The 15,193-nt window shown below is 45.7% G+C and overlaps 1 protein-coding gene across 1 annotated transcript in view; it reads left to right on the plus strand.

Annotated features, from left to right (window-relative positions):
* The window catches only part of ALPK1 (alpha kinase 1), a 348,019-nt gene that overhangs the window by 249,049 nt on the left and 83,777 nt on the right, over positions 1-15,193 (plus strand). The window contains exon 7 of the mRNA XM_085641431.1: positions 4,986-5,045. Within this exon, the coding sequence (XP_085497557.1) occupies positions 4,986-5,045 (60 nt within the window). The remainder of the gene's footprint in view (positions 1-4,985; positions 5,046-15,193) is intronic.

Consider the following 15,193-nt stretch of genomic DNA (forward strand, 5'->3'; position numbering starts at 1 on the left):
TCACACTTGTAGGAGTGTGATGGTCAGTAGTTGCATTGCTACTATCATTGGCAGCGTGGCAGGGGCAATGTGTAGTGCAAGCGGCTGAATCCTCCTGTCGAGAGCCCTGACACATTTTTTTTTTACAACAAAAAGTCACTTTTACGGAATACAGGGTTTTTATGGGAAGTTTCTTGCTGCCTGCCTGTTGTTAGGTCTCGTCTAGCGTCGCAGCGCATGCACGCTCTGCGAGATCTATTGTCGTCGGGTTGCTTTTGGAAGTGGGGTGGAAGCACCTCCTCTGGTTTTAATTGGTGCGCGTCACACTTTATGTTAAACGCGCGCTTTTGAGTTGCAGTGCGGCTTTTTGGTCCTCTCCCTGTCTCCTTTCCGGCTCACCCTCCTGGACTGGATATTTTACTCGCGCACGGTACCAGTCAGTGCAGGCACGAGCAGTGGCTCTCTCTCTCGCCTCTCAGTGGCTCTCTCTCTCGCCTCTCAGTACCCAGACTGGAAGTTAAAGCGGACATTTCAGGCTGGAATTCATCTTCTAAAATACAGGTTCTGGTGCCCATGGACAATGCTTGTTGAAATAACGTTGTGCACTTTGTTCCATAATCTCATTCGTACATATCGTGAGGGTTTTATTTTTTTGCACAAGTTTGCAAATAGATGCTTTTGTTGGCATGATTACGCTAGGTATTCCTTGCTTTCTTCAGGTGAATAATGTCTATATTTAGTTTGTCTGGCGTGGTACACTTACCTTGAACTACCAATGTGTAAGGGGGTGGCTATGACTCACAAGGGGCGGTGCCTTAAGCGGGTAATGATGCACCTCCCACTAAAAAGGGTGGTAAATAGGATGTTAATCTACATGTATGTGATCCCCCAAACCCCGCTTTGAAGTGTTGTTGCTTAGCATCCACATGTCCCTTCAAAATTGTCCTTACTGTGTGGATGCTCAGATGTGGGTTTTGGCTCGTGAACTTGGTAATGATGCTCCTGTCAAAGATATCCTTTCACTTTTTGGTAGCATCATTTATTTCTTGCACCAGCATCGCTAGTCTGAGAATCTCTCACAGTTCTTGAACTTGTTCTCTCTTATACACAAACACAGGGACTCAGTGTATCTTTGTTACGTTCTCTCCCAACTATCTTTCTCTCTAACACTCTCCCTGTTACCTTGGCTGAGCAAGATCCTTGAGAAACATGCCAATTCAGTATTGGCGGAGTTCTTAGAGACCAACCATCTGCTCGTCCCTACCTCCCAGACGGGAATCCATCCCATGCATGGGACTGAAACTGCCCTTGTCGCAGTGACGGAGAAGGCCAGGAAGATCCTGGATCAAGGAGGCTCTGCAGCAATCATCCTCCTTGACCTAAGTGCCGCCTTCGACTCTGTAAGCCACAGCATTCTACTACATCGACTTACCAGCTTAGAAGTCTCAGGAAAAGCGATTGCCTGGTTTGAATCCTTCCTTTCAGACCGCTCCATCCAGGTTTTAGAGGGCGAAATCACCTCCCCCCACCAAGCCTCTTGGCTGTGGTGTGCCGCAGGGCTCTTCTCTGAGCCCTACGCTATTCAATATATATATGAGCCCCCTAGCTGAGATTGTCCGCCCCTTTGGGATAAAAATCATCACCTATGCCAACGACACTCAGCTAGTGGTGGATCTCAATCAACCATACACCACGCATAACAGCCTGAGGGACTGCTTAGAAGAAGTGACCAAATGGATGACATTGTCTTGTCTCAAGTTGAACTGAGACAAAACTGAGCTGATGCTCTTGGGTAACTCCCCCAAGCACACCATCGACTCATTGTGGCCTACCTGTCTTGGCCCTGCTCCCACGCCAAAAGACACAATCAAGAGCCTGGGCATTTGGTTGGGTAAGTCCCTTAATTTTAATTGTCAAGCAGCTAAACTTTCAGCCACTTGCTTCGGTCTACTCAGGCTTCTACGGAAAGTTCTGCCCTTACTGCCTCTCCAAGCGAGACAAATCATGGTCCAGGGTCTCATTCTGTCTCGTTTGGATTTTGGGAATGCCCTCTTCTTAGGGGCCCCTCAATCCACCTTGCGCAAGCTCCAGATCATCCAAAACTGCGCAGCCCGAGCACTCCTCCAGATCCCCCGTCGACTCCCAGTCAAACCCCGACTAAAGAGCCTCCATTGGCTCCCAGTCAGGGAAAGAATCAAATTTAAGGCCCTGTGCATCGCCCACCGAGCCTTTTGGAAAACGGGCGCTGCCATCTCTCAATCACTGATCACCCCCTACCACTCGAAAAGACAGCTCAGATCAGCATCTTCTCTCCTCGCCACAGTGCCCAGGATTAAGAGAGCCAGATGTGGGGGCCGTTCATTCTCCTATAACTCGTCAAACTTTGGAACTCCCTTCCCCTCCATCTGCGATCAGAGCCCAACTTACTACCCTTCCGCAAACATTTAAAAACCCTGCTTTTGAATAAATCTGAATAGTCCCCAATTTTTCACCTGCACGCGTTGTCTGTAGCGCTAGGATGCCTGAGGGTAGCTATCGCGCTTCACAAATGGTCTTTTCATTTCATTCATTTCATTTCTAACACACACACACATCCTCAATCTCACTTTCTGTCTTTTTCTCTCTGACACATACTCTGTCTTTTCTTTCTCTCCTTGTTACAGGCACTCGGTTTTTCACTTTCTTGCTTTTTCTCACTGACACACACTCCTGTTCTCGCTCTGAGACAAACTCTCTTTAACAAACATGCTCTCTCTCTCTTTGTTTGTCCCTCACTCTCTCTAATTTTCTCTGCCCCTTTTTCCTTTTCTCCCCTCTATTTTTCTGTCTTGCTCGGTTTCTGTATATAACTGTTGTCCCACTGAGGTGGAAAGCCTTCTGTGTACTCTGCAGCTTTTCCGAAATCTGGGGATGCGGGAGGGAGCAAAATAAAAAGACACTGCATATTTTTTCGATTTTTATGTTTAAATGGGAAGGAACATAAGTGAATGTGCTCACACCCTAGCATATATTTACTACATATTAACAGCGCATGTATTTGTTCATACATTACCAGAACGTACCTCTTTCTGAACGCGCGATTTTAATGCCTAGAGTTGTATGAATTTGACAGTTTCCTGTCTATAACAAGTATTTGCAATGCAATTGGTCTCACATTTTAGAAACTTTGACCTATTGGTATTGTAAATGGCAATGCCTTTTATTATTGCATATTAAAAAATGTATATATAAAAGGCATTGTTATTTACAATTCCAATAGCTCAAAATATCGCAATTGCGAGACCTATTGCATTACAAATGCTTATTTTTGGCACTGTTACTGGACTCAATACAGCCGTTCAGATGGTTCCTGTCTGGCGGGGGGAGAGGTTGAAAGGGGGGGGGGGGAATGATTGGGGTGAGATGAGGAGACGGATTCACACGATGCTGGGCGAACGGTCACTTTTGCAGAAACTAATCATCGCTCACTTACACCAGCCTAGTTTTGCCATGAAGGTAGAACGCACTCAATCACTGTCGTTATCCAAGCTGCTGAATCCTTGTAAAACACAGGTAGTCGGACAGGCACCACTTCACGTGCTAGCGCTATTAATATAATTTAAAAGCACATGATTTTGAAGAGAGATACCTCACAAGGCACTACTTACTTACTTAGCAACGCAGCTCTTTATACAGGCTGCACCTCGCCGCAATGACGTCCGCCGCAACAAACACAGGCCCGGGCATGATTGTGTGGCTCAGCAGCAGCTACACAGGAGGGGCTGGTGTGCTGAGGAACAAGTCCAGCGACAGCCACGGTCCGTGCAGGGGTCAGCTTAGCCGCCAGATGGGTCCATCGTGTCTTTGATTACATTACCGGGGCGCAACTTGGTAATAGGTGTGAGCAGCGCTGCCATTGCCACTGCCTGCTGCTTGTCTCTAGTTTATTCCGACTACAGCCACGAGCCACCTGCTCACCACTCGCGCAGCAGCTTCATAACGTATAGTCATTAATCACGCTTCCGCTTGTGTTGGTGAATTCTGTTAGACTGTAGCAGTTTATAGCTGAAGACTCACCCCCAAGCCTGCCAGAAGCAGGGCGTGGCACGCTGCCACTCCAGGCGCGATTGGGAGACCAACTTTAGTTTTTCAGAATTGGTGCATGATTTACCTAGGGCTCGGGAGACCTATTATGCGTGACTTCACATTTCAGTGCGGTGATGCAGACCACCACACTGAAATGCGTTAGTCTAACGCCTGATGCGTGGCACTTGGCAGGGCTGAAATTAATATTGACCTCATTGTATCCTTCCCATTTACCTTCTCACCCCTGGCTCCCCCACAAGACTAGGGACCTCTTCTGGAAACAACACTGTTTTTAAGAGGTAAAAAACATAAACAGTCTTTACCCTGCAGGACAGGCACTTCCTGGCTCCCAGAGAACACTGTCCTTACGCCTGTAACCAATAAATGTGAAAAATGTGAATATTCAGTTGCCGGCAGATGATGAAGTTGTGCACAGTTCGTCTAGCCTTCCCAGTTACAGACTCCATTGTAAATCACGCACTTGTACATTTTTGTTCAGATCTGCGCAAATTGGACAATAGGAAAGATGATCCCTTTATTTATATTTTCATAGAATGGTTCATGCTATGTTAAGCAGGGGATCTGATGAGATTTCTTCAGCTCCAGCATCGCTCACCTTAACAAGGAAAGACTTCAAAATAGAGCAAAACCTGAACGTAATATTGCAGAACCACCACCGCATAACTGCACTTCCGCAACAACGTATACCAGTGATATTGCTGTTAGGTTACAGTCAACAACTTGCTAATCTTTATCTCATGGAGCTGTGAGTGAAAAGTATTCATGACGTAAGAGAAGGCATAATAATGTTGGCATGCTTTCATATTATTTGCAACTATGCTACATTATGTCTTGGAAGGTTTTTTGCATGTTTAAGACTAAAACAGGGATTGCCATCCTGCATTTCATGTTATCTGTTTGTTTTTTCTTTCTATTCCCAGGCAAACTATTGAAAGCTGAATACATCCTCGGCAGCCTTATAAACAACAGTGGAGGAACAGGTATGTTCACAAAGCAGGGACCTTTAACAATTCAGGATACAACACAGTGATGGATGGAATGCTTGAACTAATCTTAGCTAGGCCCGGGCGGAGTTAATGGAGTTCCACTCTGTGGAATTCCACAGAGTGACCCAAAAACTCTGACTAATTCAGCAGAGTTCCAAGTCGGGCATAGTAGTCAACCTGATGTAAAGTGCTGAGCTCGCTTAGGTGTCAGAGATAACAAGGACTGCTACGCTGTTGGAGCACCACCCATCTCAGCATCCCCAGCTCCTTGTTGGGACTTGGCGTGTACCCACAAAGGAGGCATGAAACATCGCGCAAGGCACTTGGAGCATGTGATTCAAGTTAAGGAAATGAGGTCAGGAGACATGAAATTGAAACACCGTAAGCCAGATTTCTTCAATCTGTGGGGTGCGCCCCCCAGGGGGGGCGCACCACCATCCCAGGGGGGGCGCGCCCACCACCCTAAAACCTTTTATCTTTGTTGTCGTCTTTTTTCCTCTGTCCCAAATGGGGATTTTTGATTGGAGATAGCCGGAGCAGCAGCCAATCAGCACCGTAGGAACGTCACCAGTGACGTTGGGCTGATGTTCGCCTTAACACCGTAATGGAGGGTTGGAGAGAGGGGAAATCGATGTGGCACGACGTGCCCATGCCTCTGCAGTTTCTCAGGGCTAATTTCAGTGCAGTGGGAGGCAAGGAGTCTCACCTGCTAAAACCGAAAGCGAATGATTCGGTTTAAGCAGAGGAGACTCCTTGCCCTGCTTCAGCTGTAGGAATTTAACCCCGTCCTGGGAGGATGTAACTTTCAGGTATCCTCCAGTGAAGTGTTTGGGGTATGTTTGGGCATTAACCCACTTCTCGCCCTCTGGTTACCGATTTATTAAACGTGTCATGTGGTTCACAATTATAATTTGTAGTAAGTGGACTTCAGTAACCATAATAAGTCTGTGGAGGGAAGGGGGTTGTTGGGCAGAGGTTCGGCTGTAATGGAGAGGGGGGGGAGGGGAAATCAATCGGGCATGACGTACCCATGCTTTTGCAATTTCACGGGGTTAAATTCCTACAGCTGCAGTGGGAGGCAAGGAGTCTCCTCTGCTAAAACCGAAAGCGTGTCTGTTCATTCGCTTTCGGTTTTAGCAGAGCAGAGTCCCTGCCTCCCACTGCAGCTGAAGTATTTCAGCTGTAGGAATTTAACCCCTTCTTGGGAGGATTATCTTTTCCCAGAAAGGAGAAAAAGTTTCTTTTAGAATTATACAGGCAGTAAAGTATGTACAAGCTGAGCTTCCTAAACTGTATTGCACTGGCAATTATGTCGTGCTTTTTTTGCTCACTGTGAGGGCTGAAGTACTTTGGGGGTTATGAGATATTTCTAGTCTTTTGTCTTCAGAGGTACCTGGGTCTGCACAGAGAAGCTAAACTACACTATTTCAAACCTGTTAGTAAATATTTGGGGAATGTTTAACTTTCTCTAAAATATTCCTGTACTGGAGTTCAACTATTACATAGGCCTCCCAGCAATTGTGTGGAATCTTGCACTTGGGCTGCATTTAGAAGAGCAAAGCAGACAAGCTGGAAAATACGTAGTTTCTTTTAGAATTATACAGGCAGGCAGCAACACCCACAGGGCTAGAAGGGCTTCATGCCAAAAGAAAAATGCCAGCCATGTGTTGTATAAACACCCTTCAAATTGCTAGTCTTTGCACTAAATACGGGTTATAAATAAAGAAGTATGTTTTCATTTGTAATGTGACTTTTCTGTCTTTGTTCCCTTTCAGTCATGGATCTTTCAGGCAGCCCTAGAACACAATTTAAAGTGCTTTCTATATTTACATCAAAATAACGAGCTGGCAACCTTAATCATAAGACTGGAAGTTTGTTGCAGGATCAGCACGTTATTTATTTCCTCGACCCTCGATCCCTGGTTAATGCCATATTAGCAATAGTTTAACTTATATGTGAAAAACAACGCCGCCGTCCATAACAAACTGACATACTTCAAGTGTCTGGGAATGCACCCTACATTCAGACAACACATTCCTAATTTTCTCCCTTCACTTTCACGCTCACCCTGCACTCACAGCGATCACAATACCCTCACACTGTTTCCCATGCACTCACACCATTCACCCGCTCACCTTGCACTCACAGTGATCACTCTGCACTCACAATGTCATTTAACCACACCCACTCACAAACCTACAGTTAACTAAACTCTATTGTGTTGAACATTATTTGCCGGATATGGCCCGTGATATGCGGGTGGCGGTCGATTATGTAGTGTACCAGATTCCAGAATTTTCTGCGAGTTGGTGGGGGGGCCCCGACATTGCAAAAAATTCAGCTGGGGGGGGCTCAACCTACAAAAGTTTGAAGACCTCTGCCGTAAGCGTTATTAAACAGCCAAAACAATAAACACCCCACCCATGACAAACAAGTCAGTGTAGGTTGCTGTGCTTATCGGCCTTACTCTGAGTCCAAAGCTGCTCCATCTCCATTACAGTCACATCCCAAGGCCTGTGCAGTGGGAGGGTGTCAGGGGCTGCTCTCACTCTATGGCACTTCCCATCAATTCCCAGGTACTGCTGCTGGCACTGGGAGCGGTGGGCCACTTCCTCTCTGCAACTGAACTGTAGCCCCAGCGGTGCAGCCAGGGCTCTCGTGCTACCAATGTGTGGTTGGTAATGGGTTCTTCCAGCTACCGGTGCCCATAGGTTAGATGTACCACCACAGCTGCTGGTTCAAAGCAGCCAGCCCTACATCAGGGGTGGAGCTCAAGCACTGACATCAGAGCCTCCCTCCACACAGTAGGGCCTGGAAGAATTTGTGGGGTGGAATGAGCCATGGAAATAGTTGAATAACAAAAGGTTAAGATTAACCAGCGTCCATCTTGAAAGTGTGCACATTCTACTGCTCAGAGCTAATAATGGTAGGCAGTAAACTTTGCTATTGCGGTTCACACAGAGTTCTTTGCTGAACTCTGTGCTCCAAGCAGAGCGTGGAGTAGCAAAAACTCTGCAGACTCTGCCGGCAGAGCGGAGCTTCCCTCCCACCCCTAATCTCACCCACTGATAATTATTTAGAGCTGCATCCCAGTCCACCCCTATTTTGCACACCATGCCACATCAATTTGGACCCAGCTATATGCAAATCTGCTTGACCCTGCTTCAATGGTAACAGTCTAGACCATACTGCCATGCCTGGTCATCCCTAAAGTAATGGAACAAGCATTCCAGGACAGGTTTCGCCTTAAATAGGTCTCGTCCGCCATGTATAGCTTGGTTCCAGTGATGCAGTGCGCACTATCAATATAGGAACATAGCTATGATCAGGGCCACTTGAATTATACTGCAGGGGAGGGCCTAATTATGCTGCAGGGTTGAAAAAAGTATGCAGCAAGAAAAGACACATCATTATTTTATAATTTTTACACTTGTTAACACTGTATGGCCATTTCTTGCATCTCATTAGTACCAGTTTAACACGCAAATATAGCAATAAGCAATAGAAAGCTGATCAGTCAACCTTTGCAAAGGGCCTTCCACTGCGTGGCAACACGTGCTGTTTCATTTTTAGTACCTTTCGAACTGTATGAGCTAGATACTATTTTTTTGTTAACATAGGCAGATTATGTAGCAGATTGTGGATCATGTGGTAAATGTGGCAATTCTATAAATATCCGAAAAATGCCGCGACTGCACAACCGCATAATTCCAGTGGCCCTTCCTATAACAGCGGAACAAGTTCCTCACCCCAACTGGCAGGAACGCTATATGTGGCCTAAGATATGAGGGCATAAAATAATTCACTCATAGCATCCACATTTAGAACTGACCAGAAGCTTTCTGAATGTTTTAAAAAAAGGTTTTCATGCAATGTTATTTTTTATTGCTTGCATCTTTTAGTCGCTTTTCATTCTGTTGAGTTAACCTATTATATCAGGGAATACATTTAGTCTTCTTTCTGGTCGTGGCTGTTCCATTTCCCTTCAGCGCATGTCTTTGGAGTACGGTGTGAAAGCTCTACGTGATCAAAGAGAGAGGCAAATCTGATGCCCAAACATACACCCTGTAGAAATATTCCCCAACATCTCTAAAGTATGCTGATTAAAGTCTTTTTTTGCAATAAATAAAAATGGACTGTAGCACTTTTCTTCTGAGTAACACTATCCAGGCCAATGATGAAGCCCTACCCAATCGTGGAAAATGCTATGTTATTAGACTACAAAAAAACATTTGCATGATGCACAGTTGTGTGTATTATTTTAATCAATGAATAACATATTTAAAAATGTATAACATTTATTTATTTTGTCCCTAGAGGAATTATTTTTATAAAATGGGGTTTAGAAGCTGTGCAGTGCCTGCCTAAAGAAGGCGGGCCCAGTCATTTACTTAGGTAATCAGCTTTACATTTTGTGTGACCTGTTCCTGTCTGGGTTTCTAATGAAGAGCTTCTTTCTTTACCTGTGACTCTGAACTTGTAATAGTAGCAATGAGTTTTCAACCTTCATGGTATCCTTGGAGGATCGCTGCCCATTAGCTGTAGTATCTAAACAGGCGAACAGAAGAAGCCTACAATTGTCGCCTCATCCTGCAAACAGTTTCCACAGGAGGTGCTGAATCACTGGGGCAAGGTGCATAGGGAGGAAAGGGCAGCATCGACGTTTGAGGTGGTAGCAAGCCTCGTCGATCTGATGGGCTTGGGTCACACAATGCAACTTCATCAGTAGCATTCCGTTCTAGATTCACAGACAGGAACATGCAGTGAGCATTTGACAACCTCTGATATCGAATGGTGCTTGGCAGCCATCTTACTTGTTAGCTCAACCCACTGTGGTTGACGGAAGTGCCATATATGACCTGCATGTGTCAGCTATTTCGATTTATGAACGTTTGGACCACCATGGCCTCTGGTGCGATTATCTCACAGCCACGGCCACATACTACTACTGTGAGAAGTTGACCTGGTATATGCTGTCCACCAATTACAGTGGGCACCCTGTACCAGTCCAAACAACCCTTATGGTGATTTAAGAGGTCAAAGATAACCTGAGAAAGCTATCCAAGTGGTAGCTGTGGATAGCAGCCTTCAGGCTTAGTCTTGAAGGAATGTTTAGCAGCTTGTTTTACCAGAATACAACCTTATAGTATTGGTTAAATGAAAGGAGAACCACACAGTAGTTATAAAATTATGTATGTATTGATATAACACTCTTTAAGTATGACACAGTGTCTTTTGCACGAACATACTCACAAAGCACATAATACTGTAGCACAGAAACAATAGTTATTAGCAGTAATACACAGGGGAGACCAAACCATATACTAAAATAGTGGTTTAAGAACCACGACTTGAGTCAAGACAGTGTCTAGAGGATGTAGAATCGCTGAGATCCTAAGAAACCACCCAAGGTGAATAAGTAGGGACCCCACGGAGGACGTGTGCAATGTGAGAACACTACCGTGTGTTCAGTACAGTTCTATGGGAGAGTTGCGGTTGATGTTTTAAGGTTTAAGGACCCTTCCCAGTGGACTTCGAAGAAACCCTGTGGAACTTAGGAAGTTGGAGAGCCACCCCACCCATGGATACTGCAGTACCAGAGTTACCTATCCCAGGGAAGGTGGGTTCATAGGTCTGAAGTGGTGTCGGTAACTGTCGTCAAACTCAGTGGAGGCCTTTGAAGAAGACCTGCTGCTGGAAGGAAGAAAGGTGTCCGTCCAAATCCAAAGGTGGATTCTCGTTGAAGAGTACCTGAAAGAAGAAGGGACAGAGTCTGGGTCACTCAGGAGTGACCAGGGAGTCGGTAGTCGAATGCCCACCGATGTCGGGTGCTTCAGGTGCCTTTAGGGGGTTCTTGACTCTGCAGCCACCGGGACCAGGAGACGTTGAGGATGACCAGGAGCCGGATACGAGCTTTCGCACGAAGAATGCAGAGTACTGAGGGGTTGGCATCCTGCTGGAGCACCAACATGCCTTGGCAACGGCCACCCACGCAGAAGGTCAAAGAAGGTTATGGTTCAGACCAGCAAGGTCCAGGAGACTTACCAACCACAGGGGAGTCAGGGTAGGCCTGGAGCAACCAGGGGAGCCCAAGAAAAGCAGAATTGGCCCTCATGGGGACCCACAGGCTGGAGGCACAGGAGTCGCAAGGGGACCTCGAGTAGTTTCACAAAGCAACAGCCCACGGAGCAGTCGGTGCAAGGAGGGCAGAGTCCTTTGGAAGAAATGGTGCCAGAGGTTGGGGCTACTCAGAGCCCAATGCAATTGCTTGTGAATTGCCAACCAGCATATGCTCTTGCAAATGAACTCGGTGCACAGGGGTACGGGTATTGCAGCCCCCACAAGGGATTCTGGCCTCAAACGTGGTAAGAGAGCAGCTTGGGCCTCAAGGGACATAGAAAACCACCTCCTGTGTTGCTGGAGCCTTCGGAGTCCATAGGAGCTCGGAGCAGCATACCGGTCAGTTGTGATGTGGTGCCTGCGGTTGCAGGGGAGTGACTCCTTCGCTCCAAGGGGGATATCTTCAGTTGTCCTTGTGGCTCCACAGGTCCTGCACAGAGCCTGTATGGTGCTAGGGCACAAACGATGCTGGGGTGACGAAGTCAGACCCAAACGAAGCCCCGCAAAGTCCAGCGTGGCCAGACGGTCCAAGTTCAGTGGTTTCTGGTTCAGAATGTTGTCCACGTCGAATCTTGGGTCCTACAGCCAGGTAAGCCCTTTTGTACCCACGGGAGATGGTTGGACAGATTCAGGGGACCCTCCCAGAAAAGGGTCTGGACAGTGGGATGGTTATTCACATGTCCTTTGTCCAGTTTCACGTCAGAGCAGGAGCCGACGGCTCCCAGGACTGGTTTGAACTGGACTATGCACAAGGACACTAAATGTGCCCCTCATGCAGACTTTCGGTTGCTGACAAGCGCCACCACCCCGGCCTAATAAACTAAATACTGTCTAGACAGGATGCCTATTGTTCTACCTGCCCCTGCTCAAGCTTGGCTCAGCAGCAGGAGGGAAGAAATGTGTCTCTGATCGTTAGCAACCATTTTGTGCTGTCCGGGACTAGAGGGCGGGTACCAGGGACCTCACAAAGCTCATTTCTGAGGGGTGGAATCTTACCTCCCACACCGGTTATCTGTGTGGGGGTATGATCCCACAATTTTTGACACCAAACACAATAGGGTCTCTATCAGCCGTTTTAGAGTTGGTCATCACGCGGTCGCAAAATGCCTATATGTCGTAAATGGCTGCAGTACTAACAACCCGGGAGAATGGACTCCGTAGGCTGCAGGGGTGTCCTGCTCATGCAGTGGTACCTTCTTACTTAGAACCAAGCACCCAGCCTTCAGGATTGTCATGGCCTGCTATAGGGGTGACATAGGTTTTAGGTGTGGTGACCCTTAGATATAGTAAATGCATGCACCATCTTACACAGGCTGCAATTAAAGGCTTGTAGTTCCATTTTGCATGACCTCACATGGGTGGCATAATCCATGCTTCAGCCCATCGGAGGCCTGTGGGGTACCTATGCCCTGGGTGCATGGGTACCATATACTAGTGACTGACAAGAGTACCCCAGTATCCACTTTGGAGTGGACCTAAGTACGTGACATAACAGTTTACGGAGAAAGTAGATAGTCTGGGGTACTGATTAGCAGGATCCCAGTCAGACTAGTCAAAACAGTATCACATGAAGCAAAAAGTGGGGTAACCATAAGAAGCAGATCCTACTTTCCTATAGCTACTCGTCATCCTTCCTTGAGCACCGATCTCAGACCCAGAAAGGTGCAGTTCATTGGGATTGTGCTTGTTCTTTATTAGCAGTCTATTGCAAAACACCAGACGCAGAGCCAGTGCTGTAGCCTAACCAGCGGAATTAAAGAAGAAACGGTGGTAAACATAATCTCTTTCCTTGAGATACCATCTCATTTGTGTACAGTGATGCTAAAAGAAAAACATGAGAAAATATTTACAAAGCTTAGTACAGAAATAGTGCAATAGTGCTCATTAATGACACCACTTTCCAGTGGATTGCATAATCGTCTTATTTGCTGTGGAGACAGAGATGCCATTCCCACAATCCCTACAAGCACATGAAGAATCTCCAGTGTGCTGGAAGGACTTTTCTAGGGACATCAGTGTGGTTTAGGGGCCATAGATAGTTTCTCTTTTCATCTGAGCAGGAAAAGATGGATGTTGCAAAACATCCAGAGCATGGACAGAGAGAATATTTTGAGAGACTTGTTCATGTGCTAGCCTCCAGCAGGTGAGGAGTACTATGAAAATGAGGAGGCAGTAAAAATAGTAGAGAAACACTTCAGTGGCTATAACAGTAATGTCAAGAGAGATAGATGCTCCTCAATGGTTATGTGGCAGTGGTGAAATTTGACACATCTGTGGCAAAGCTCAGGGTGATTTCAGCACCAGTGTACTTTGGAAAAGTTACCAACTGATAGGTGATCAGCTGCTGGTAGGATGATTTGCCAAAACATCTACTGTAGATACAGACATGCAAAAATCCCTTAGTGAATGTGTAAATTGTAAACAGTATTGAGAGCTTGCAGGCAGTAGCAAAGGCTCACAATCGGAGTATAGAGAAGTTTGTACTGTTTTCACTGAAAGACTGAGTGGAAGAACTGATAGTAGAAAATTGTTGAGTATACAAATTCTGGCTGGTAAATTTCACAATGTGGGTTGCCAAGACACATGACAGACTCTCAATTTTGCTCCGTGTGGAAAAAAGAGTGTAGCAGTTGAAGGACAATTGGTCATTTTGTCAAAGCATATTGTGGTAGTTGAAGGAAGTGAAGGATTAATATCATGGCTGGAGGTGAGTTTCAGGAAAACTTGGAGAGTGGCATGTCAATATCCTGACAGTGTGTAAGAAGAATGTGCCAGAAGAAGACAGACTGTGTAGCGAATCTGTTTGCTAAAATGCTGGTGGGTGGTATAATATTAATTTATCATATCTCTGTAATTTGAGACAAAATATTTGAGAGAGTAGGACAAAAAGGACTCTGTTGGAACTAGATTGACTCGAGGAGCTTATGGGGGCATTAAAGTAGATTTTTAATAGGAGCTTGATCGTAAGTGGAAGAGTATGTATGGTAAAGTGTATGTAGTGCCTAAATATCATGATATATTGGACTAGTTCCATCAGGGAGTGTGTTTCGTTGAGAAGTATTGCTGATGAAGAAGCAGAGCAGCGGGAAGAGTGTTAGAGGAAGTAATGGATGTCACCAATGTCATAGCGCAGAAGAGGAATGAGGAGCTGACTGTCTACAATGAGTTACACAGTCCAAACCAGACCATATGTGTGGACCTTTTCCCTCCCTTTGATGACAAGACGGCCATCATGCAAAGTGATTTTTGAGGCTGGCACATATTCCACCTATTATCAGGTTTTATTTGTTGAGGAGTGACACCATCTGACTGAGAATGACGTCTCAAATGGCAATTTCCAATTAAGAACAAACATTTGTATTGCAATAGGTCTTGCCTTTGGGACCTTATACGTTTTTAGCTATGAAGTACATGATCCTGAGTAAAGCGATTCTGGTATTTTATTAACGTCTGCTGGTCATTTTCTATCAAGACAGTTAAAAAGAGGCAGTTGCTAAAAAAAACTAGTCCATAGCAAAAGCAGAAGCAGACGTGTCCTGGGGTAATGGGCCAAAGCCACACAAAGTACATACAACAGATCTTCCAGACAGCACAAGCGCTGTCTAGACTCAACCTAAAAAGGGCATTCATGGTTGGCATCAGCAGGAGCCATTTTATTGTGGCTTGTGCATAGTTTATTCATGGGGTGTAAAGGTGTTTAGCTTTTCAAGATGTCATTCTGCTATTTGGAAGTGACTAGAAACAGCATGATCAAAGACTCAATGGTATATTGGCACTGTTGCTTGAGAGTGGAATAAAACCACTCCAAAACAAATGAAAGTTTTCTAACTCCACAGTGGTTATCTGGGGCATTTAAATTCAGATGAAGGAGTAAAGCCCAGGCTAGGTTTATTGAAGTCCGTAGATGAAGATCCAACAACCAGTGGCAGAGATCAAGTGCTGTCTTTCCTGGAGCATTGTGAGTTTTATTGTACGTTTTCCAAATTTTGCCTCAATTCTTCAACCACCTACTACATTACTTA

The sequence above is a fragment of the Triturus cristatus genome, chromosome 2_2 (genome assembly GCF_964204655.1).
Source record: "Triturus cristatus chromosome 2_2, aTriCri1.1, whole genome shotgun sequence".
In the NCBI taxonomy this organism is placed as follows: domain Eukaryota; kingdom Metazoa; phylum Chordata; class Amphibia; order Caudata; family Salamandridae; genus Triturus; species Triturus cristatus.